General features: G+C 42.0%; 2 protein-coding genes and 1 long non-coding RNA gene across 4 annotated transcripts in view; 2 read left to right on the top strand and 1 right to left on the bottom strand.

The window, feature by feature from the left end:
- Nucleotides 1-12,167, top strand: part of AHRR (aryl hydrocarbon receptor repressor) — a 564,251-nt gene extending 552,084 nt beyond the window's left edge. For both annotated transcript variants that reach the window (XM_083188386.1, XM_083188385.1), the window contains exon 11: nt 10,405-12,167. In XM_083188386.1, coding sequence (XP_083044512.1) covers nt 10,405-11,527 — 1,123 coding nt within the window. In that variant the 3' untranslated portion in view covers nt 11,528-12,167. The remainder of the gene's footprint in view (nt 1-10,404) is intronic.
- LOC146080755 (uncharacterized) overlaps nt 8,949-26,085 on the bottom strand; it is a 35,998-nt gene continuing 18,861 nt past the window's right edge. The window contains exons 3-4 of the long non-coding RNA XR_014474971.1: nt 24,208-24,373; nt 8,949-13,114 (exon numbers count right to left, since the gene is read on the bottom strand). This is a non-coding gene — a long non-coding RNA (uncharacterized LOC146080755). The remainder of the gene's footprint in view (nt 13,115-24,207; nt 24,374-26,085) is intronic.
- The window catches only part of EXOC3 (exocyst complex component 3), a 75,543-nt gene continuing 67,133 nt past the window's right edge, over nt 17,676-26,085 (top strand). The window contains exon 1 of the mRNA XM_083188384.1: nt 17,676-17,685. The gene's annotated coding sequence lies outside the window, so the exon portion shown is untranslated. The remainder of the gene's footprint in view (nt 17,686-26,085) is intronic.

Here is a 26,085-nt window from a genome sequence, read left to right as displayed (position 1 = left end):
ATGCCATGCACTATAATGCCCATATGACATTGACACACATTATGCTACACATAATGCCCCGAGTACTCCTGCATATGCCCACATTTGTAGCATTGCTTATTCATAACACCCACACCAGTTGCGAAAAGTAGTTGCTCTGCTTACAAGTAGTGCCCACACCAGTTGCCGACAGTAGTAGCACTGTGTAACCATATGCCCACACCAGTTGCTGACATTAGTAGCGCTGCCTATACACGTGCCCAAACCAGTTGCCGACATTAGTAGCGCTGCCTATACATGTGCTCACACCAGTTGCCGACTGTAGTAGCACTGCGTAACCATATGCCCACACCAGTTGCCAACATTAATAGCACTACCTATACACGTGCCCACACCAGTTGCCGACATTAGTAGTGCTGCCTATACACATTCCTACACCAGTTGCCGACATTAGTAGCGATGCCTCTACACGTGCCCACACCAGTTGCCGACATTAGTAGTGCTGCCTCTACACGTGCCTACACCAGTTGCCGACATTAGTAGTGCTGCCTCTACACGTGCCCACACCAGTTGCTGACATTAGTAGTGCTGCCTCTACACGTGCCCACACCAGTTGCCGACATTAGTAGTGCTGCCTATACACGTGCCCACACCAGTTGCTGACATTCGTAGTGCTGCCTACACATGTGCCCACACCAGTTGCCTATATTAGTAGTGCTGTCTACACACGTGCTCACACCAGTTGCCGACAATAGTACCGCTGCCTACACACGTGCCCACACCAGTTGCCGACATCAGTAGCGCTGCATATAGACGTGCCCACAAAAGTTGCCTACATTAGTAGCTCTGCCTATACACGTGCCTATACCAGTTGCCGACGTTAGTAGCGCTGCCTATACACGTGCCCACACCAGTTGCCGACGTTAATAGCATTGCCTATATGTGTGCCCACACCTGTTGCCGACGTTAGCAGCGCTGCCTACACATGTGCCCACACAAGTTGCCGACATTAGTAGCGCTGCCTACACATGTGCCCACACCAGTTGCCGACATTAGTAGTGCTGCCTACACATGTGCCCACACCAGTTGCTGACATTAGTAGCGCTGCCTACACACGTGCCCACATCAGTTGCCGATATTAGTACACTCACACTTTACAATGGTGGCAGCTCATCCTCTCCTGTTTCCTGGTGTCTTCAGTCAGTCTTGCTCCCTTGTAGCTCTGCCCCTTCTGTTCCGTGTAGCCACGCCCCCTTCGTCAGTGTAGCTCCGCCCCCTTTCGGCCCCTGCCGATGACCAGCTGATAATGAGCCAGGAGGGATCTCTGTGCCTCCGGTGCTGCTGCCTGTGATGAAGTGTGACAAGCGCAGCAGCAGCTGGCAGGCACAGAGGACAGCAGAGGATGTACAGCAGGGAGGGCGCCTCTCCTGCCCTGCGCCTACCTGCTTTGCATCCTCTGCTGAGTGGGTAGCGCCAGCCCTGATTTTTTTTTTTTTTAAATAAACTTTTATTGTATTTTTTCTCATATAAAAAGACACAATAATATTACAATACAACATATAACATTCATACATTCTTACATATCTTACCCCAAAACATTATTTAGCACCCTTGTCACTTCCTTTCATCCCTTGTCTGCCTCTATCAGAGTTTTTCCCCCAGCTGTTCTTTTCTATATCCCCTCTTATATTATGTTCTATTACCTCCCTCCAATGCTGTCTCAATCTGTTGTCGTACTTGTTGATCCAACGTTTCTATGTAGTATCTCCATTTTTTGTGGAACCTCTTCCCTCCTCCTCCTTCAAGGTCCACTAATGCTCCCTGTTTCTCAAAATGCATTGTTTTTTCCAGAAGGATCTTTACATTTTCTATCCTTGGTGTTTTCTTTGAAATACAATTATTCAAAATCTCTATTTTTGTAATTGTAACTATTATTGTTAATATAGGGGATAGTCCCTTTTGTTCTTGTTTGAGGTCCCACTTGGAGATATCTGCAAATATCATAGCTTTGATGTTCTTAGTTACTTTAATTCCAAATGTCTTATTTATAAAGTTTATGACTTTATACCAAAAACGTTGGATTTTAGAGCACTCAAAAATTATGTTTGAAAAGTGCGTTTTATGCCCTGCACTTAGGACATACCCCCTTTTCCTCTTGAACCATGTGCTTTCTTTGTCCCTGTGCTATGTATGCTCTGTGTATGGTGCGAAAGTGTACTTCTTGAAGCATTGCCGAAGGCAATTTTTTCATAACTTTTTCCATATGTGCTAGTGCATTTAGTAAGTAAGTTTCTTCTATTTGGTCTCTTGACCAGGCTGAACAGAGTGTTGTCCATATTTTATGCTCCTCTATTGGCATTAAATCCCAGTTTTATCTTATATGGGCTCACTCTGCTTGTTTTCAATAGTTTTGTTATTCTATTTGCTTCATCACTAATATTAATGTGAGGAGTGAAATTCTGAATAAAGTGCCTTAGTTGGAGGTACATATAAAATTGTGTCTTCTCTAATTTAAATTTATCTATAAGTGTGCTATATGTCATTATCCCTCCCCCTGGGTCAAAAATGTCCTTGATCTCCATAATCCCCTGAAGGTGCCAGTGTTTGAATAGTGCATTTTCTAGTGCTGGGGTGAACATGGGGTTACCACAAATTGTTATATATTTAGATGACGTGTGTGAGGATTGTAAAGTTTTGTGAACTCTTATCCAGGAAAGATAAGTGGGCATGAATAGTACATTTGTTTTCATCTTTATGGGCATCAATTTTTTTGGGGTGTGCAATAGTGCGCTCAGCGAATATGGGGTTACTAGGGATTCCTCTATATCCAAATTTGTATATAGCGATCTCCTGTGCACCCAATCCACTATATATCTGAAGGAGACAGCCAGCGTGTATTTATCCAAATTGGGGATCGCCAAGCCTCCTTCTCTACGTTGTAACTGTAGTTTAGATAAGGCTATTCTTGGCCTTTTCCCCTGCCACAAGAATCTTGTAAATGATTTATTACACGCTGCGATGTCTCCTCCTGTCATCTTTATGGGGAGCATCTGTATTGGGTATAGTAATTTAGGGAATATTACACTCTTCAAAACTGCTGCACGCCCTAACAAAGATAGCGGCAGGTTTACCCATTCTGTTAGCTGTCTCTTTATTTGTTTAACTATAGGGTTGTAGTTATATCTATATAAATCACTTATCTTTGAGGTAAATTTTATTCCCAGATATTTCATGGGGGATGTTAGATAGCGAAATCTTTTAAATTTATGTGAAAGGTTGTGTGTTGGTGACTTATCATTAAGTATCAAGATCTCTAAATTATTATGATTCACTTTATATCCAGCAAACTGTTCAAATTGGTCTAACGTCTGGATTATATTGGGGACAGAGATCTCAGGATTAGAGATAAAGAGAAGTAGATCATCCGCAAATAGAGAGGCCTTTAGTTCCTTTTTTCCTATGCATATCCCCTGGATGTCTACTCTTTCTCTTATTGCAATAGCTAATGGCTCTATAGCGAGCGCGAATAATAAGGGGGATATCGGGCAGCCTTGCCTGGTTCCCCTCTCTATCTTAATATGATCTGATAGACACCCATTTCCCAAAACCTGTGACGTTGCCCCGTTGTACAGAGCTCGTAATATTTCCCTAAATTGTTCTGGGAACCCAAATCTCCTTAAGGTTTCCCTCAGGTGATCCCATGACAATAGATCAAACGCCTTTTCAGCATCAATCCCCATTAAAAGATTAGATGTATCTCTCCCTGTTTGTTCGATTTCTTGGATTGCGGCTATTATTTTCCTGATGTTACAGGTGGAGTGCCTTCCCCTTATAAAACCTGTTTGATCTTCGTTTATTAGGTCTGGGATTATTGTTTCTATTCTTCCTGCTAGTATTTTAGTCAAAATTTTATAATCCACGTTTAAGAGGGATATTGGGCGGTATGATTCTGGGTATATTGGATCTCTGTCCTTTTTTGGTATCACCCGAATTAATGCTGCATTGAAATATTGTGGAATTTGGTGGGTAGTTATAATACTATTAAGGACTTTTGTGAGGGGCTCCAAAATATACGGGAGTAGTATCTTGTAAAACTCGCCTGTATACCCATCTGGGCCTGGGGCTTTATTTGATTTCAGTGCTATTATCACTTTTTTTACTTCCGTAGTTGTTATTGGTATCCCGATTGTTGTTGCTATCTCTTGGGGGATTTTTGGTAGATTAATTTTATCCCAAAATCTGCTTTTTATCTCTTCATTTACGTTTGCCTCTTTATATATTTGCTCATAGTACTCCCTCAACGTTTCTACTATTTGTTTACTGTCCGAGGTTTTTGTTCCGTCCTTTTTATTAAGATTTGGAATCGTGTTAGATGGATATGCTATTCTGAGCAAATTTGAGAGTATACGGCCTGACCGATTCCCCATTTTGTGGTACCTATATTCTTTTTGAAATGTATACCTATCTCCTACTGTTTGCAATATATCTTCAAATTGTTGTTTTGCCAGAGTATACTCCGTTTTGGTGTGAAAATTAGCCTTCTTTTTAAATGCCTGGTAAGTATCCGTTAGTTTTTGTTGGGCTATGTTGTATGTCACAGTTTTATTTTTTTTACTTTGAGCTTCGTATGCAATTAGGTTCCCTCTTATTACTGCTTTAGCTGTTTGCCAGTAATTTTGTGGGTTTTCTCCTTCATTTTGTTTATTGTTCTTTTCAAACTCCACCCAACTAGCTTCCAATCTTTTTTTTTTTTTTTTAAACACTTTATTAATTTTTTCTTCCAATGAAAAATATAAAATTATACATACAGTGATGCATAAAATTGATACATGATAATGTAATCATTTCGACATATTATACAGGCATTATCTTACGTCCTCCTCATCTATCATCATAATTGTCCTGTGTATTTTACCTCCCCTCTTTCGTTTATTAGCTGTTTTTATCCAGGAGCCTCTACCGTAGTATCCTGGCTACGCTTTTTCTTCTCAATTTAAAATGGGTTCCTACCCAACCGTATTGTTTCTAGGTTATACCAGGTAGTTGTTTTTATTGCCTGTCTTAGGGAATCTCTTGTTATTACAGTAAGATTTTTTATATATGGTGACCAAATGGAGTAGAATTTCTCCACTTTCTTTTCTTTGTTTAATGACATTTCAAGCCAATCCATATGGAACAGATACGAAATACGAGGTTCTAATAAGGCAATACTTAATGTGTTATTTGACACCCACTGTGATAGAATTGTCTTCCGGGCTGCGGCCGCTATTTTTGCTAAGAATATTTTTTTCCCTTGGGATAGATTCCTTTCCCTTGTCTGTATATTTATGTCCCACAAGGCCCATTCTGGAGTGGGTGTTATGTTGATCCCGTATCTGTTCCATATGTGGCTTCCAATTGTCTGCCTAAATGTGTTGACCTCTATACATTGCCACATGCAATGCATTAGGTCTGCCTCAACCGTCTTGCATTTGAAGCACGCTGAGTCTGATGTTAAACCCATCTGCCACCTTCTTTTTGGCGTATAGTATGCACGGTGCAGCATTTTGTACTGCATCTCTGCATATGTTGCAGAAATCAATGTTTTATTCAATCGCGTAAAAGCCTTTAAAATTATTTGAGGTGTTGTACCCGGGAGGTCTCTTGACCATTTCGAAAACACCGTATTGTCCCCCTCCAGAGTTATTTGTTTTTTGATATGTCGATATATCGATGAGGTCGTAATTAATCTATTTCTCGTGCTCCTTATCAGGTTACTTAGATTTTTCCCAGTTTCAGGTACTGGTATTTTTTTTATAGTACTCTGGACGTAGCTTCTTAATTGAAAGTATACGAACCTGGGGATCGATACATCGACATATTTTTCACATAACAATTGATGTGGCAGTATAGCTGTACAATTTTCATTCATAGCGTGGTGTAACAATCTCATTCCTGCTTTATCATAGTTTTTGATCAGTTTATTATCTTGGAGGGTTGGCGAGCCTGTTTCGGTGTTATACAGTAGTGATTGGAATAGCGTATTATGCGAAGACATTCCTAATCTAGCATGAGCTAGCCTCCATGCTTTGCATGTTGCTACTAGCATCGGGTTACTTGCTGCCTTTAGTGGGTATTTTGACGGCTTCATATGTAGCAAACTTGTTAATGGTATATCGGGGCAGGAGGCCTGGTCTATGGCTAGGTTTACATAATTTTCGGTTGCATATATCCAGTCTATTGCATATCTAAAATTTGCTGCTACTGTGTAACTCTTTATACATGGTAAATTCATACCCCCCAGTGAAGTTTGTTGGGTTAGTTTATACATTGAGATTCGGGGCTTTTTCCCTTCCCATATGAATCTGCTTATCTCTTTATTTAATATCTGAATGTCAGAATCTTTAGTTAACAAGGGTAGTGTCTGTATGACGTATAATAATCGAGGGAAAGATATCATCTTTACCAGCTGACATCTTCCAATATAAGATAGTGGTAGGGACCGCCACGTCCGAAAATCTGTTATTATTTTTTTAATTACGGGTGTATAATTCGCCTGATATAGTCCTGCTGGGTTTGCCGTTAAAGTCAGCCCTAGATATGTAATATAATGGTCCGCCCACCGGAATGGAAAATCATATGTCCACCCCATTCTTGCCTCTCTCTGGAGTGCCAATGCCTCCGTTTTTGCTTTATTCACCATGAATCCCGATATACTTTCAAATTCCCTCAATAACGCCAGAAGGCTCGGGAATGCTTTTTGTGGGTTTGTGAAATATAACAGAAGGTCGTCAGCATATGCCGATACCTTCAGTTCTCCAATCTTTTTTTTAAATACTCTCGAACTCGCCAGGTATGTCGGAAATCTCCATTGTCTAAAGCTACCTCTATCTTGTTGTAAGGTAATTTTTGCCTATACCAAGGCGTGATCAGATACAGTAATTGGCTCAATTTGAGCATCTATAACTCTGGTCTGCACTGATTCTGAAAGCAACAAATAGTCGATCCGCGAGAAAGATTTGTGAACCCCCGAGTAGCAGGTATATTCTTTTTCCGTCGGATGGCGGGCTCTCCATATATCAGCTAGTTTCAGTTGTTCACAAATCCATCTTAGGCCACATTTTGGGTGTCTTGGACGTGCTGCTAAGTCTGAACTCCTATCCAGATATCTAGAGGTCACCAAATTAAAGTCCCCGCCGACCAATAGCCTGCATGAAGAGGACGGTCTCAGTAGATCTAATAGTTTAAGGAAGAATTCCTTCCTATATACGTTGGGGGCATACACATTTGCCAGTATGTATCTTGCCTTATTTATAAACAGATCTACTATTACGTATCTCCCCTCTTTATCTGACACAATTTTGTTTATCTCATATTGTAAATGTGAGGCTATAATAATAGCTATGCCTCTTGCCTTTGAGTTATATGTTGATGAGGCGATCACTTTTCTTCCCATCATATTTAATTTCACTATCTCCTTTGGTATAAGGTGAGTTTCCTGAATAAAAGCTAGATCTATACGCAATTTATTCAAATATACCATAACCTTTTTCCTTTTTATCGGGGAGTTTATACCTCCCACATTCCAAGTTGCTATTTTAAGGTCTGGCATGCTCAAAACCTAGGGTGCTTTATTTTGTTTACCATGCTCGAGTACAGGGGGATTTTTCTTCCACCAAAATCCTCAGGGGGCATTTTTATATTGAGGGGTCCAAACATCCTGCTCCATACATATTTCTTGACCTTCCCTGTTGTACACATATACAATATCCAGGGAGGATCCACACCTACATATAACATTAACAAAAGAAAAAGGGGAGAAAAGACCACGGTGCCCACTCTGGGTCCGAAGGTATTCCTACCCCTTAAATACATTTTCTTTGTAGACTTCCTTGGAGATTCAGAGGGGGGAGACCCAGGGAAAGTTGTTCTTTGCAGATTTTTCTCCGCAATCCCCGTCTCTCCCCTCCCCCTCCCCTCCTTGGAGTTAGAGCTCCCAACCCTCCCTCTCCATTATATTTTCTCCTTATTTAAACACTTTATTTCTATGCTTTAGCACTGTAAACCCCCCCCCCCCTTTTTTTTTTTTTTTTTTTTTTTCTCATTAACTCAATTCACGGGGTGTGCCTGATCTAATGGATTGCGCTGTTGCTCTATATATCTTTGCGCAGCCTCGGGATCAGAAAAGTCTTTGTATGTATTATTCTCAAAAAGTCTCAATCTCGCTGGATACAGCAACGCAAATTTTTTTTTCTCCTTGACCAGCATTGTACAAATAGGGCTAAAGTCTCTTCTTGCCCTTAGTACTTCTATGGAGTAGTCCTGAAAGATCAAAATGCGTTTTTCCTCCCATTTTAATTCTCTGATTTTTCTGGATGCCGTCCATATTGCTTCCTTATGCAGGAAGTTTAGACACCTGAAGATAACTACTCTTGGACGTATTTCCTCCAGATTTCCTTCTTTGGGTTTACCCAGTCTGTGTGCTCTTTCGATTATCAGATCTGAGCAGCTAGTCTGGATGTTTAACAGGGTGGGTAGTGTACTTCGCAGGAAATGATTAAGTGCTGGACCCTTTATGGATTCTGGAAGGCCCCCTATTCTTAAGTTATTTCTTCTTGCTCTGTTTTCCATTTCATCCATTTTGGTCAGCAACTGATGTTGTGTTTTCTGCATTTCTGCTACTTGTTTCTTCAAAATGTCATTATCCTGGAATATCTCTCCCATTCTCTGTTCTGTATCCTGTACTCGATCTGAGATCTGCTTTATCTGTCCTTTTATATCCTCCACTGCCTGTTTCATCACATCCGCTTGGGCTTGTAATAAAGGTTGCCAAAAGCGCCAGCCCTGATTATACGTTTACTATTTATGTATTTGAAAAACTTCTTGGGGTTAGTTTAACTTCATAATCCCTTTTAGCTACTTTGATTGCCCCTTTGCAAATTGTGTTTGATTCTTTGTATTTGGTGAACGCCTCCTCATTTAAGTTATTTTTATAGAATTGAAATGCTCTTGTTTTATTGTTGATTGCTGACCTAACTTTTTTGTCCAACCATGGTAGCTTTTTTTAATTGAATTTACCCTTTGTTACTTTAGGAATGTATTTAATAGTTAATGATTCAAGTACATTTTTTAGAGTATCTCACATTTCCTCAGCATTTATCCCCTCAAAAACTGTTTCCCACACAATTCTTTTTAGGGTTTCTCTGAATAATTCGAAGTTAGCTTTTCTGAAGTTTAGTATTTTTGTCGATCCTTTATGATGAAATTTACTGAAGTTGATTTCCAGTGAAACCATATTGTGGTCACTGTTCCCTAGGTGTTCAATAACCTTTGTGTTTGAAATTAAATCTATGTTATTTGTTAATACCAAATCCAATAATGCCTTATTACGAGTTGGAGCTTCTACTGTTTGTGTGATAAACTGGTCTTTAAGTAAGCTTAGGAACCCACTGCTTCTTGCTGTTTTACATGTTTTGTTTTTCCAATCAATATCAGGTAAATTAAAATCCCCCATAATTAATACCTGACCCTGATCTGATGATTGTTTGATTTGGTTTAAAAGAAGAGATTTACCCCACCTGCAGTGCAACATTTGAGAAAACAAGTACTTTGCGATCAAGTCTAAGTTAGGCCATGTGATCCTTATTTTTCTTCTCCCTGGGCATTGTTAAGTTTCGGTCAACTTCTCCACCAACTAAACACATGGATCGTGACCAATTCGCCAATCCATGTGTATTCCGACCGTGCCGGTTTTTATGACAGTTGAAAAATCGGCACTTGAATTGGATAGGTTGAATGTAAATTCGACCGAAAAGTGCAAAATTCCTTACAGATTGAATACCCACATAAAGTAATTTGAAAGAATAACAATTTAAAAAATGTGCCTACTGTTTTGTATAATTGAGAGCCAAATCTTCCTTTTTTATTTTGAAAAACTGGACTTTTAAAGTGCTTTGGACTTTTTTGTATACTTCTAAATTGTAGCTTTAAATGGGATTAAAATAAAAATACAATGAAACGCTTGTATGTAAAAACAAAAAAAATTCTTTACATTTTTAAATTCTAATACCCTGCAATTTTCTCCCTTCATTTTTATGTTTGTTAAAACTACAGAATGGTAGCTTTCATTCATATTACTGCATCTAAATATACAGATATTTAACATGTTCTGTGTAGAATTTATCTTCATTATCTTTAATGTGCCATAAGGGTTTCATAGCGCTGTACAAGGTAATACATGAGAACAGACTATACGGACAGCATTTCAATTCAGTAGTTACATAATTACAGTAAGTAGCATAATTAGAATGAGAAGGCCTTGCTCATACGAGTTTACAATGTAGGGATAAATGCCTATGTTTTACTGTACATTTATTGAAATATAATGTAAGAATTGGTCATATTATAGGCAAAATCTTACATTGTTTAAATATATTTGCCTTTCAGGGATGATGAGTCTCTGGTCAAGAAACAGAATAATATCCTTGGCATAAAGGGAAGCAGAGACGTCCTTCTTGGCAATAGTTCCAGTGAACCACCAGCACTACTCAAACAGCATCTTACATGGGCAAAACATGAAAGAGAAGATTTGAAAATAAAGTTTCATCCAACAAAGAGTGACTCTTTTCTTCAAGAGGAAAGCATTCTTTCTAAGCATTTTTCTAGCATGCAAAATCACTGTAATACCAATAGCGGATGGACAGTAAAAAATTCAGCTGGATCTAGGTCAGGTCACCAGTTCATAGGTTCTTTCTCCAGTAGGACAGGCAGGCCATTTTACAGCATGGACCAAAGCCATTCTGTGGTGCACATGGCAGACCGTCCCTATCGTGGAAGTAGTGAGCATTTCCAGGCATATCATGGCTTGCAGCAGCATACTGTAGACTCCTACTCTACAGACAACATAAAAATGGAAAATGCATTTGGAACTCCAGATATACTCTATAACTCAGGGATGCCTTTAAATATTCCTATCAAAATTGAAAATGACTCTGATTCTGAGGGCAGGTCTGACCTTTACCCCGAATCACATGCTCATAGCTGGATGGGGGAAAGTAATGTACTGAAAAGAACTTTGCTGGACTTTCCTGAAGGACTGCACCTTAAGACAGAATCCGATCTCAGTGAACAAAGTTCATGTCTGAAACCAAAGCACCATATGCACTCACCTCACAGAGGACATTGTTTTGTTCCAACTGCACACATCAACCACATAAACACAAGTCGGCCTTTTAAAGGGGTGTATAACAAAGAACCAGCTCAATTTTACCCACAGAAGTGTGCCTATATAGAAAGCATGCTGAACCACCAGGGGGCAGATTGTTTAAATAGTCCTCTCTACGCAGCAACTTCAGTAGATGACAAGAATCAGGGAGACCAATCTTACAAGCTTCAATGTGAGTACAAAGCTCACAGTATTGTGCAGAACATAAAGCGTGAGCCTTTGGATTCACCTCCTTGGGCTGAAGATGTGCAGGATTCAGCACCTGTGGTCTGCCAAAAAAACACACTGATGGGTTTTTTACCCAGCCAAATGCCACGTAATGCAGCTGAATTTTCATACATTTAATATTTTTTTATTTGACTTTTAGATAAACAAAATAAATATTGCACTATTACAACATAAGGTCTTTTTTATGTATAGCTTACACTGTGGTTAAAGTGTGATTTTCGCTGGAAAAGCCTTATGTAATATACCGGAGTTTTCAGAAATGCTTTTTTGGCAAGAGATGCAATATTTTTCCTAGGTTTTACCACTAAAATAAAAAAGCTTTTTGCTTCTGTAGAAAAGTGGTTTTATTTTATGAGATGTGCATGTTTTCTATGCTTTTATAAATCCACCGGATACTTTGCATTCCCATAACGGGATTCAGCTTGTTGATAAGCCTTTCTGTTTAATGAAGGATGACAGTATTAAGAATTCAGAATACACTGATTTTCGCCTTGCTGAATACTGGACTGAATGTATTTGATTGGCACCTTAACGATAAGTAACACAGATAAGACACTAACATATTTTTTCTTTGCTCCAGAGAGCTACTGTATACACTCTTTGCTTTGCTGTTTAATAGATTTGGTATTTATAGGTAACCTGTTTATTAGCTCATTTTCTCTCTTGTTTCAAGTTACTATTGCACTCATTTCAGTGATTCTGAGCAAACAGCAAAGAACCATGGCAATGACTAAGTAATAAAAATAAACAGCTTATGTTTGCACTTCAATTTGTATAGTTGTTATTGTATAAAACCAATGGTTCTTGTGAGAGCTCACGCACTACAACATTCATCTGTTGGTAGGGTCTGAAACCCTAAATGTACCATAATTACATGTAACATACATTACAATTGACGCTGAAAAACATTCCAATCTTGGTGACTCCAAGTTTGCTATTATAAGGTTAAATCTATACTGTGCACAGGTAGCAGTCAATTTAAAGACATTTACCCAGGATTATTATACTGATACCCACTGACCAACAGACAAAATACCAACAAGGTCAATATACTGACATTCACTATGTGGACATGTTCAATTGACCAACATAGTCAAAATGCCGACATTTAACAACATGAGTTTTCAAACAATTTTAGCCCCAAAACAGCCTTTTTCACACTTTACCTGGAGAAAGAATATAATAGTGTGCCGAGCACAGTGAGGGGCCGTGGTATACCTACTTCAACATAGACAAAAAAAAAGAAAACCCTACAGAAACACATGTTTGACATGCCGGTCCCCCTCCTAGGGGAGGGGAACGGGGACCTATGCGATACATTGCATGCAGATGGACCACATGCGATGTGTTGTATGCGATTCTGCAGCCCCGGTTTAAGGGGGATTGAATTACCATACAGTGCTGCGAGAAATGACCACCTTAATACTTACAGTAGAATAGTCTTTACTGCCCAATCTAAGATGAGACCTACAACATCCAAATCATGAACATTCACATTTTTATTGTAAAGAAGAGCAAACCTGCCTAGATAAAGATATAGTTTTGTGTGATACTTTAAGCTGGGTATACATTAAGCAGTTATCATCTGGATCCGCCGATTACCTGTCTGTTGGTAATGATGAATGTATTCAGCATGTCAAAACAAACTGCTGTGGCCCACCACCCAACATTTTTCCTGTTCCATCATAGAGGACGCAATGTCTCCTACTCATGGGAGAAATGCAGAATTAGTTTTAAGCACATACAAAGTCAGAGATGATGGAAAACTGAACTTGAAATGAGAAAAAGCTGCGCTTCCTGCATCGTAGCACTTTGTATACAGATTCAGACTCATTCCCAAACAGATGTACAGATATAGCATATCAAATTGTTCAGTGCAATCTAGCAAATACAATTTACTAAATGTTGGCTTCAATATGTACCTACAGTACTTAATATTAAATGCAAAATATTTTGCGCTGATTCACCAGTTTTGGATCCACATGGAGGACTCGTTATGGGGGGGAAGAAAGAAAGGTTCTCGTGTAAAAGGGAGTGATGCACTAGTCATACACATGGCTGTTACCACGGTAATAGAATATAAACAATAACAAATAAAGCACTCTCTATACAAGCACTTGTCTGGACTTTTGAAATATGAGTCAATGCCACTAAGGACAATATATTGAGCACATCCTAATATCTCAATTAAACAAATAATAATAATTACTGTACACACACTTAAACAAAATCACACACAATATAGAAAAAGACAAACACACACACACACACACACACATATATATATATATATATATATATATATATATAGTACTTTTGTAGATCGGCACTCCTCACGGTTAACTGTCTGTAATGCCTCGGTGCCAGTTAGAGTGTGCACACACACCATATAACCAAAGTTAGCAGCGGCACTCGTAGGACTTTAGAATAAATCACAAACACAGACACTGAAGTCTGGGGGCAACGTTTCTGTTTTAATCAACCGTTTTCAAGCAAATAATAATAATTACACACACTTAAAAAAAATCACACACAATATAGAAAAAGACAAACACACACACATATATATATATATATATATATATATATATATATATATATATACGTGGGCTGGTAGGGCGGCACTCGAGGGTCCTGGTATGAAAAGAATGGGAGTCCAAACCGTGGGTTCCTTATCGACGTTTCAGTCGGCTAAGACTTTCATCAAGAACAGGATAGCATGTATTTTGGTATCCTATACCTTGGAGGGCACCGGGGCAAGTATCCCTTGGCCACCAGCGGAGTGCCGGCCTCATTCACCTGCATGCTATATATATATATATATATATATATATATATATATATACGTGGGCTGGTAGGGCGGCACTCGAGGGTCCTGGTATGAAAAGAATGGGAGTCCAAACCGTGGGTTCCTTATTGACGTTTCAGTCGGCTAAGACTTTCATCAAGAACAGGATAGCATGTATTTTGGTATCCTATACCTTGGAGGGCACCGGGGCAAGTATCCCTTGGCCACCAGCGGAGTGCCGGCCTCATTCACCTGCATGCTATATATATATATATATATATATATATATATATATATATATATATATATAAAAATATTTATATATATATATATATATATATATATATATAGCCCAGATATCCGGCACTCCACTTTGCAATGCACAGCTGCCCAGGTGCCTTTCCAAATCCCCACGGATAAACAGAAGCCTCGGTACCAGCGGTACCCGGGACGGGACTCACGGGACTTCTCAATAAGGTAAAAGAGACTGCAGACCACAGCAGTATATAAGGTGCTGATGTTTCAAAAATTTTATTTCGTTTTCAAAGACAAAGTTACAATGAATGTACACTTACCTAAATAGATCTGAGGACACCCGTGTCAGCGAGTGCACCACCCCCCCGGCGTGCTCCACAGCGGCGCGGCAGCTGTGATGTCATCCGACACCGCCCGCTCCCTCCGTCTGTGTTGGTTGCCATGGGGACGCGGCAACGCTGAAAAGAAATAAACAAAGTAGACAAGGAATGTTAAAAAAATGCCAAAAGAAAACCATCACCTCCACGTGCAACCCCAGGAGCAAACTGAGAAACATGTAGGAGAAAGAGAGCTCAGGAGAGAGGTCATAGCAAACATAATATTTCACGTAGGATGCACAGCACCTCAATCCAATAGGAGACTTCAAAGGCATACAGAGAAACATATTGAATGCAAACCATATAGATCAATAACTGACAGCCAAATGGTAAGGAAAAAAGGCACCCTGTCATGGTAAGGTGGAAAGTATAACATGGGGGATCACAGGAAGCAACTTAATGAAAGATATTCATTTAACCCATGAGGGTGCATGGTGTTCAGATTAAAAATCCATCTTGCTTCCAATTGAAGCAATTGCTTTCCTCTGTCCCCACCACGTATGCTGGCAGTAGCTTGGTCGATCATCTTGTACTTGAGTGTGGGAAGAGGGTGTTTATGGTCACGAAAATGTCGGGCGACTGGTTGATCCGAAGCAGCCCCTTCTAATGCTGCTTTAATTGACGACCTGTGGGCCGCCATTTGCTCCTTAAACGTCCTGGTCGTTTTTCCCACATAAAGTAGCCCGCAAGGGCATTTAATGATATATACAATATACCGAATTGAGCATGTGAAAACATGTTTGATTTTATAGCGCTGTCCAGAATGAGGATGTACAAAAGAGTCTCCCGGTTCCAGGTAACCACAGGTTACACAACCTGTACACCTGTAGTTGCCTGGCTTTCTAGTTAAGAAGTGACTTCTGACTACCTTGCCCAGATTGGTTAAATCTGTTTTGACCACATGGTCACGTATGTTTCTGCCCCTTTTGTAACAGGGCATCACCCTCATGTTTTTGAGAGCCGGCAAATCCGGATCTTTATTAACCATCGGCCAGAATCTTTTCAAAACACTCATCGTTGAAGAACTGGTTGTGGAGTGAGTGTTGATGAATGGCAAGGTATCTTTAAGAACTTTCTTGGGGGTACTCTTTAAGATGTTCTCTCTTGGGATTGCCAGTGCCTTTGCCCTGGCTTGGGCCAAGACACTAGAACTATATCCTCTCTGCTCAAATTTGGAGACCATTTGATCCATTTATATGTTAGTTATCTCCTCATTGCTGCAGATACGTCTCACTCTTAACAGCTGCGAGAACGGGAGACCTCGTTTGGATGCTAGGGGGTGATGACTACTTGCATCCAGTAGGGTGTTCCTATCGGTTGTTTTTTGGTACACAGAAGTACCGATTACACTCCAACAGCGTGTGATTTGTACATCCAGATAGCTTATTGTGACTGGATCAATAGTGGAAGTAAATTTAATGTGAGGACCTCCACTGTTGGCAAGTTGGAGACAAGCTTCAAGTGCATCCAAGGTTCCCGTCCATATTATCAGAATATCATCGATATATCTTGTGCAGAAGATAATCGACTGTGCTGCTGCCGGCTGAGATAATATGAGTTTCTCCTCCATCGCAAACATGAATGCGTTCGCATACGTCGGGGCTACGCAACTGCCCATCGCGCAGCCCCGACGCTGCAGGTAGTAGGTGCCATCGAAGTAACAATAATTCCGTGTCAGCGGAAGTTCGAGTAACTTTAGATAGAATTCTATCGCTGGGCCCTTAAAAAGAGGATTGTCCGTTATAAGGGATCTCGTGGCTGCTACCCCTGCGGCATGCTGGATGTTGGTATATAGACTCACAATGTCTAATGTGCAGAACAGAAACTCTTCAGGTAAGTTTTGTAAATATTGTAGTTTAACAAGTAGGTCCGTTGTGTCTTAAGGAAAGTACTTTGTTCCTGTACAATTGGCTGGAGGTAGGAGTCAAGATATTCTGAGATCGTATAGTAAAGAGACCCCCGGGCCGAAATAATCGGTCGACCGGGGGGATCTAACGGGTTTTTGTGTAGTTTGGGCAAGGTGTATAATAGCGGGGTGATGGGGAACTCCGTCGTCAGAGCTTCTGCACACTTTTTGGAGATGATTTGGAGATGTGGATTTTATTGTATATATCATCAAATGCCCTTGCAGGCTACTTTATGTGGGAAAGACGACCAGGACGTTTAAGGAGCGAATGGCGGCCCACAGGTCGTCAATTAAAGCAGCATTAGAAGGGGCTGCTTCGGATTAACCAGTCGCCCGACATTTTCGTGACCATAAACACCCTCTTCCCACACTCAAGTACAAGATGATCGACCAAGCTACTGCCAGCATACGTGGTGGTCCAATTGCTTCAATTGGAAGCAAGATGGATTTTTAATCTGAACACCATGCACCCTCATGGGTTAAATGAATATCTTTCATTAAGTTGCTTCCTGTGATCCCCCATGTTATACTTTCCACCTTACCATGACAGGGTGCCTTTTTTCCTTACCATTTGGCTGTCAGTTATTGATCTATATGCTTTGCATTCAATATGTCTCTCTGTATGCCTTTGAAGTCTCCTATTGGATTGCGGTGCTGTGCATCCTACGTGAAATATTATGTTTGCTACGTTTTCTATGACCTCTCTCCTGAGCTCTCTTTCTCCTACATGTTTCTCAGTTTGCTCCTGGGGTTGCACGTGGAGGTGATGGTTTTCTTTTGGCATTTTTTTAACATGCCTTGTCTACTTTGTTTATTTGTTTTCAGCGTTGCCGCGTCCCCATGGCAACCAACACAGACGGAGGGAGCGGGCGGTGTCGGATGACATCACAGCTGCCGCGCCACTGTGGAGCACGCCGGGGGGGGGGGTGCATGCGCTGACACGGGTGTCCTCAGATCTATTTAGGTAAGTGTACATTCATTGTAACTATGGGCGGTATTCAATGAGCCTGATTTGCCATTTTTTATGGCGAATTTGTGCTGTTTGGCGAATTTTTGACTAAAACGGTGAATCACCCTATTCAATGACCACATGGCGAATACATTTGAAGGTTTTTTTAGCCATGATTCACCGAGTAGCAATCGCTATCTTTTTATGGAGAAGTGGAATGTGAACTTTTAAAATAAAGTGTTTTGTTTTTTACATTTGGTCTCTCTCTCTCTCTCTCTTTCCAAGAAACACCCCTGTATAGGAGGTGAGTATACAACAATGGGAAGCGGCGGCACTCGGATATAATAAATGACACCAACGCAGGCAAAACTTGTCAAACGTTTTCGATGTATTTACATCGTCATCAGGACAACCAAATAACAGTGAAAACATACCTTATATCTACCCTCCACTAAGTGTGCAGACACCCACAGTCCGCCGCGCTGAAGCTGATGCGCCCATCAGTGACGTCATCACGCCCCGCAGGTTACTGTGGTAGCCTAAAATCCCAAAACATAAACAAAGTAAAACAAAGTTACAATGCGTGGCGATTGCAAATAAACAGATAGCAGTAGATACCTAATGGTTCATACGCTAACACGCTATGAAGAATGACATAAAGAACAGCGAACAAGCTACAGAGCCGCTGGTGAATATAAACGGAGCCAACTATGCGAAGATACGCAACCCTGTACTATAAGCTCCTACAGAAAACAATGCAATCCTGCAGATTCATTAAAGTCCTTGGGCGAGAGTGTCCCTAACCTATGGATCCACCTTGCCTCTCTTTGGAGAAGGCACAGTGCCCTGTCACCTCTCCTTGCTGTCATGGGCTCATGATCAATGATCATGTATTTGAGTTGTGTGATGCTGTGCTTGTTATGCAGATAATGCCTCGCGACAGGTTGGTCGCTGTGGCCACTAGAATACGCTGCCCGTATCGAAGTCTTGTGCGCTGCCATCCGTTCTCTCAAAGTGCGCTCGGTCTTTCCCACATAACAGAGTCCGCAGGGACAAGTGATAAGGTAGACAATGTACCGGGTTGTACATGTCACCCTATGCCTTATCTCGTACCTGCGACCCGTATGTGGATGGGGAAAGTCCTTGCCAACAGTGAGAGCTCCGCAAACAGCACAGTTAAGACAACAGAAGCATCCCTTTCTAAGATGCAGGAAGGAGGAGGTTTGTTCAAAGCTGGCAGCTCTCATACCAGTGATATCGCTGCGCATAACATAATCTCTGATATTTTTACCCCTACTATAGCATGACATAATGCGGGACTCATTGAGATTAAGGTCGGGGTCAGTCCCTAGGATAGGCCAGAGCTCACGGGTGATGGTGCCAATTTCACCACTATTGAAGTTGTAGTGGTAAAACCTTGGTGAGTTTCTTTTTGGGCCTGGATACAAGGGTTTCAATACGGGAAGCGCGAAGCGCTTTGGTTTTGGCCCTAGCCAATAGATCCAGTGGATATCCCCTGTCAACAAAATTAGTCGACATCCTGTCGATATGTGCAATAGCGGTAGTCTGGTCTGAACAGATCCTAATGGCTCTCAAGAATTGGGAGTAGGGCAACGAGAATTTGAGTTTGGGTGGATGAAAACTCCCTGCATGCAATAACGTATTGCGATCTGTCTCTTTGCAAAATAATTCTGTAACAATCCTACCATCAACCAATTTAACACAGACATCAAGATAATTGACACTCGCATCATTAATATTGTACGTCAGCTCTACGGGATGTCCCGTGGAGTTGTGGGAGTTACTGTACTGTTCAAGCGAGGTGGCATTACCACGCCACATTATGAATACAGCATCGATGTAACGTTGGTAACACACAATGTTAGATGCAAAAGACATATCACTCAACCAAAGATCCTCCTCTACAACATACATATACGCTGAAGTCCACTCTATCCTTCAATCCGCTTCTCCCTCCATTTGCCCGCTCGATCCTATCCCCTCCAATATTATCCGTCGTCTCAGTCCGTCAGTCTGCTCTCACCTGGCTCAATTCTTTAATCTTTCCCTATCCTCTGGGATCTTCCCTTCCTCCTTCAAACACGCTCTTGTCTCCCCAATTCTCAAAAAAACAAATCTGGACCCCAACTCTCCATCCAACTACAGGCCCATCTCCCTCCTCCCTTTTGCCTCCAAGCTCCTAGAACGTCTGACCTATAATCGTCGCCTAAGCCACCTTACTGCTAACTCCATTCTAGACCCCCTCCAATCCGGGTTCCGCCCTTTACATTCCACTGAAACTGCCCTGACCAAAGTCACTAACGATTTACTATCGGCTAAATCCAAAGGCCTCTTCTCTATCCTCATCCAGCTTGATCTGTCGGCAGTCTTTGACACTGTTGACCACCTTCTCCTGCTCAACACCCTCCGCTCCTCTGGCATCACTGGCATGGTCTTCTCCTGGTTCACCTCATACCTCTCCGATCGCTCCTTCTCCGTCTACACTCCGAGCTCCTCCTCTCCTACTACCCCGCAGCCAGTCGCTGTTCCCCAAGGGTCAGTCCTTGGCCCTCTCCTCTTCTCCCTCTACACCACCTCTCTGGGCACCCTCATCAGCTCCTATGGTTTTCATTACCACCTTTATGCTGATGATACCCTAATCTATCTCTCCTCCCCCGAGCTATCCCCATCACTCCTGTCCAAGGTCTCCGAATGCCTCACGGCCATCTCAGCCTGGATGAACCAACGCTTCCTGAAACTAAACATGGCTAAAACTGAACTTCTAATCTTCCATCCCCCGAACATCCCCTCTTCTCCCACTATCTCCATCAGCATTGGTGAAACCGAGATCACCTCCACCGACCAAACACGCTGCCTCGGTTTCATCATTGACTCCTCCCTCTCTTTCACCCCCCACATTCGTGCTCTCTCACAGTCTTGCCGCTTTCACCTACGCAACATCTCACGCATCAGACCATTCCTCTCCACTGACGCGACCAAAATTCTCATTCACTCTCTTGTCATCTCCCGCCTTGACTACTGCAACATCCTTCTCTCTGGGCTACCTCTCACCCACTTCGCACCTCTCCAAACCATTCTTAACGCTGCTGCTAGGCTCATCTTCCTCTCCCGCCGCTCTAGCTCCGCCTCCCCCCTCTGTCTATCTCTTCACTGGCTCGCCATTCCTTTCCAAGTTCTCTTTAAACTCCTCACCACCACCTACAAGGCTCTCTCCTCCTCAACCGCTCCTTATCTCTCTTCACTGATCTCTATCCACACTCCCTCCCGTCCTCTTCGCTCCATCGCTGACCGCCGACTGACCTCTCACCTAATCACCCACTCCCGTGTCCAAGACTTCTCTTGCACTGCCCCCCTGCACTGGAACAACCTCCCGCCACCCATCAGGCTTTCTGATTCCCTTACCTCCTTCAAGCGCTCCCTCAAAACCCACTTTTTTCGACTAGCCTATCCCTCCTCCTAACCTCTTTTGATCCTCCTATCCTGCCTCCGTTCCCCTCCGTTCCTACTTATCCTCTTGTTTTTCTTTTGTCCACCCACCTATTTTTAGTATGTTAACTCTTATGAGTAGGGTCCTCCTTCCTCACGTACTCACCCTACCTCTTTACCTCACCTGTCCTCCTGTCCTGTTCTTCCCTTCCTCTACTTCATCCTCAGTCTCCTCAACAATTTTGACACCTACTTCTGAACTGATGCTGATTTTATTTCTACCAGCTATACCCCTATTTATACTGTATTTTTCAACACACCCTGTACGTTACCATGTCATTTGTTTTTTGTTTGCTATGTACGGCGCTCTGGACACTTTGCTGCGCCTTATAAATAAACGTACTACTACGCATTGGCGTACGATGGGGCCACGGATGACCCCATCGCACAGCCAGATGTCTGAATGTAGAACTTGCCATCAAATATAAAGTAGTTGCACGTGAGCTCCATTTCAAGAAGATCAATAACAAAGTCTGCCTCAGGACCTGTATAATAGGGATTGTTAAAGGACCTGTATAATAGGGATTGTTAACAATCAGCCGGCATACAGCAGCCATCCCTTCGGAATTGGGTATGATGGTGTACAGGCTAGAGATGTCCATGCTGCAAAGCAATGTGTCGGCAGGTATCTCATTGATGTCACGTAACCTGTTCAAGAACATGGTTCTATCCAACAGGTGGCGGGGATGGTTGATGATGCATGGTTGCAACACAGAATCGAGATAGGTGGATACTTTATGGAAAATCCCCCCTCGTGCCAAAATGATTGGTCTACCGGGCGGTTTGTTCAGGGTTTTATGTATCTTAGGCAAAGAATACAATAGAGGTACAGTTGGTGTTTCAGTATAAAGGGCTGTTCCAAGGTTCTTGCTGATCACTTTGTTGTTGACGGCCAATGTGAGTTTCTCTTGGAGTTGTTTGTTGAATACAAGTGTAGGATCAGCACTAAGGACTCTGTAGACACTTGTGTCGGCCAGTTGACGTTGTAGTTCGGTGGTATAGTCGGATAAGTCTTGAATGACTATAGCCCCGTCCTTATCCGCAGGGCGGATAACTATGTCATTGTACTCTGATAGGGCTTTTAGGGCTGTAGATTCTTCCTTGCTGAGGTTGTGTCGAACTGTGGTGTCGACATCACTGACCTTGTGATTCAAGAGCCGGTTAAAGGTTTTGATCAAAGCATTATTAGAAACGGGATCAAATCTCGACCGCTTCTGTAATTTTTGTAGATTGGAAGGTAAGGTAGGCTCGGATACAGTAGGTTGTGTGGCTTTGGTTCCATTGAAGAACTCATGGAGTTTTAATTGGCGATTGAGTTTGTATTTTTCAATTGACCACTGCATGTCGTTGAGTGGTACAGTGGGAACAAATGACAGGCCTCGTCCAAGGACCTGTTCCTCCATCGGTGTCAGAGGATGGTGTGATAAATTGAATATCAGGTCATGGGATGCAGTGGAGGGTGACCCACTCTGCCGCGTCCTTTTCCACCTGTGTTCCCTCTGCCTCTGTCCCCCTCGTCGGGTCCTTTGCCTATTGCGCTTCGGCCATGGCGCGGTCCCCCGCCTAAAGGGATTTGCTTGCGCCTGTTTGACCCCCTTGTGGACTGTTCTGAATCACTGTTGGACCCTTGATCTTGCGAAGAGTCAGATTGCCACAACTGTCTATAATTGCGGGGTCGGAATCTAGTGTTCCGTTGTGGTCCCTCGTTATTAGCCCACTGGTAAACGCGATTATTCTCGTAATCACCGTTTACTTTGTTGAGTTTCTCATTTTTAAACTGTATTAGATCACGCTTGTAATTAGCTATTTGGTTTTTGAGTTTTCCTTCCCAGTCCTCAGACTTGTCGTCCTTAAAGACTTTGAGATGTGTGTGTTCAAATGACGCAATTCTCTCTTTAGCAATGGTCAGTTCTCTCGACGACTCTTCTATCACGAGCAGTAGTAGATCGTAGCTGCACTTATTCAGCACAGCGATCCAGCGCTTACAAAAGGAAGAATTGTTACGTCCGATTGTTGGTGAATTCCGGACTCGGAAACCACGAGGGATTCGCTTTGCTTTATAGTAATCACTTAGGGTAATGCCGTGATATAGATAATCTACCTCCTTTTGTCTTAATTTTACCCAGTCCCTGTATAGATAATTCAAGGGGTAATGTTTCCAAATCGTCTTGAAATTGTTGGTCGAAAAGAATCGAATCAGCCTCCGATGCTGAAAACGTAAGGGAGACACCTTGGGTTAGGAGTGACAAATTCTCCGATGTTGTACCAGCGGCCTGCAAGCCCTCGCTGTTCTCGGTCATCCTCTCCTTATGCAGGAGAAAGGAAATCCAAAGATCAAGCCAGTTGTAAAATCCACCGTGCAGTGTACACCCGTGAAAATCCCCAAGGCCAGTGAAGGGCTGATGATACGTATCTCAGTTAGCTCAAGTCTGTAAACAGATAGGGTGCTGTAGCCCAAAGACCATGGTGTCCTGCGGAACACCCATGGAATAAATACAAGTAACTGTGATAGGCAGCACACCTCAAAATGCAGTACTGGCTCCGGTGCCTTCCAAGAAACACCCCTGTATAGGAGGTGAGTATACAACAACGGGAAGCGGCGGCACTCGGTGGGTGTCTGCACACTTGGTGGAGGGTAGATATAAGGTATGTTTTCACTGTTATTTGGTTGTCCTGATGACGATGTAAATACATCGAAAACGTTTGACAAGTTTTGCCTGCGTTGGTGTCATTTATTATATCCGAGTGCCGCTGCTTCCCGTTGTTATATATATATATATATATATATATATATATATATATATATAAAGTCTTGTCGGTCCGGCACGCCACAAACAGATATAGTGTACCGTGTGCTCAGCCCAAACAAATTGCATATATGTCCAAGAGAGCTTTAGAATAAAGCACTGAGGTGGCACCACAGACTTGAAGAATTGCAGAATTTTATTTAACGTTTCTGAGAACGTCAGTCCCCGTTGTCAGAACATCAAGTAATACAAACATAAAATAGCTCACCTTAAATCCCCCACCGTAAGAGACATGCAGTCGGAGCCAGGTTGAAGGGTGGCACGCTTCACTGGGGCGTCATAGTCGCTCCCGAGTGACGTCATCCACTGTTGAATATTCATAAGGCTGTAATCTAGCGTCACTGCAACCATAGCAACGCGGCTCCGGCTGTAACCTAAAATTAAAAGGCTATCAATGCAGGTCTACCACAACATATATTGCCAACATTATGAAAGACATTTAGTGCATACACAGTCAATGTTATTTATTTAATGCATAATGCTGTTCCATGAAATACGTTTGTTGAGACCATTTGGGGACACAGTTTGTAACGTATGAATCCAAAATGATTCACGTTTTAATAAGAGGTTGGCTTGATCACCACCTCTAGATAAGGGGGGATATGATCAATAATTTTATATTGTAAGCTTGACAATTGGTGACCAGCTTCTCTGAAATGGGCTGCTACAGGCTGCTCCATCGGTTTACCCATCAATGCGGCATTGATGGCCGACCGATGGAGACCCATCCGTTCTTTAAAGGTGCGTGTGGACATCCCAACATAATGTTTACCACAAGGGCAGATAATCATACATATGACATATTGGGTATTACATGATAAAACATGATTGATTTTATACTTTTTACCCGAATGAGGGTGGCAGAATCAGTCACCAGTCAATAAATAACTGCAGGTGGTGCAGGAGGGACAACGATAGCAACCTGGTTTTTTATACTTAGTAAGAGGGGATTGGTATTTAGTTATATCCGCATGTACTAAATAATCCCGCAGGTTGCGGTTACGGCGATATGCCGTCATTGGTCTTTTTCTCTGGAGACCAGGTAGTTTGGAGTCTGTCGATATAATCGGCCAGATCGCTCGAGTAGCTTTTGGAATGACTGAGCTTGAGCTGTCATATGTGGTCACCCATGTAAATTTGTCTTCATTCTGGACTGTGATTTTAGGTTTCAATAAATTTTGTCTATTTAAAAGTAAGACCTTATGTTGGCTTTCCATCAAATCTTTAGTGTTAAAACCACGGACTAGAAATTTGTTTTTGATTACCTCCAATTCTGGAAATAATGTAGTGAGGTCACTTTTTATTCTAGCCGCCCGTAGCATTTGTGAATATGGTAATCCACGTTTTAAAGAAGGGGGATGCTGACTACCAAATTGTAGCAGCGTGTTTGTCCGTTGGTTTATAAAAGATTGATGTATTAAGGGTATTATTTTTTAAAGAAACACACACATCTAGAAAGTCGACTTGTACCCTGCTGCTTTTGCTGGTAAATTTGACTGGTGAATGGGCATTATTAATGCATAACATAATTTCTTAAAACCGTTCTACCTCCCCCTGCCAAAGCAGGAATATATCGTCGATATATCGAGAAAACAAAGAAATATGACTGGCAAAATTGCACAGCACTTTATGCACATTCGCACGTCCTGATGAAAAGGTCCGGTGGGACCTTGAAACGTTGACATATGACTGAAAATACAATGCTGATTTAAAACCAAAACCCGTGAGTGCTGCCTTATTCCCAGGAGCCCTGCCATAAGCCCTTGGACACCCCATATATATATATATATATATATATATATATATATATAGCTCTTAATGCCCCGCAGGGCCCTTTAATGCCCCGCAGGCTAGGACTTGTGGTTCTCCAAGTCCCAGCTTGCAGGGTAGGCTTGCTGGGACTCATAGTTCCACAGTTAAAAACAATAGTTGATTCTATTTTTTTTACACACAATCAGCTCGATGCCCACGGCCATCGAAGACAGCACCAGGCTTAAGCCTGGTCAGGTAAGTCCTGGAGGGGGGGGGGCAGTCTGGTACCCTGTACCATGTTACCAGACTTCATCTTCCGCGCCTACACATACCA

Source organism: Crinia signifera, chromosome 5, assembly GCF_055691185.1.
Source record: "Crinia signifera chromosome 5, ASM5569118v1, whole genome shotgun sequence".
Classification (NCBI taxonomy): Eukaryota; Metazoa; Chordata; class Amphibia; order Anura; family Myobatrachidae; genus Crinia; species Crinia signifera.
This window is presented reverse-complemented; position numbering and strand designations above follow the sequence as displayed.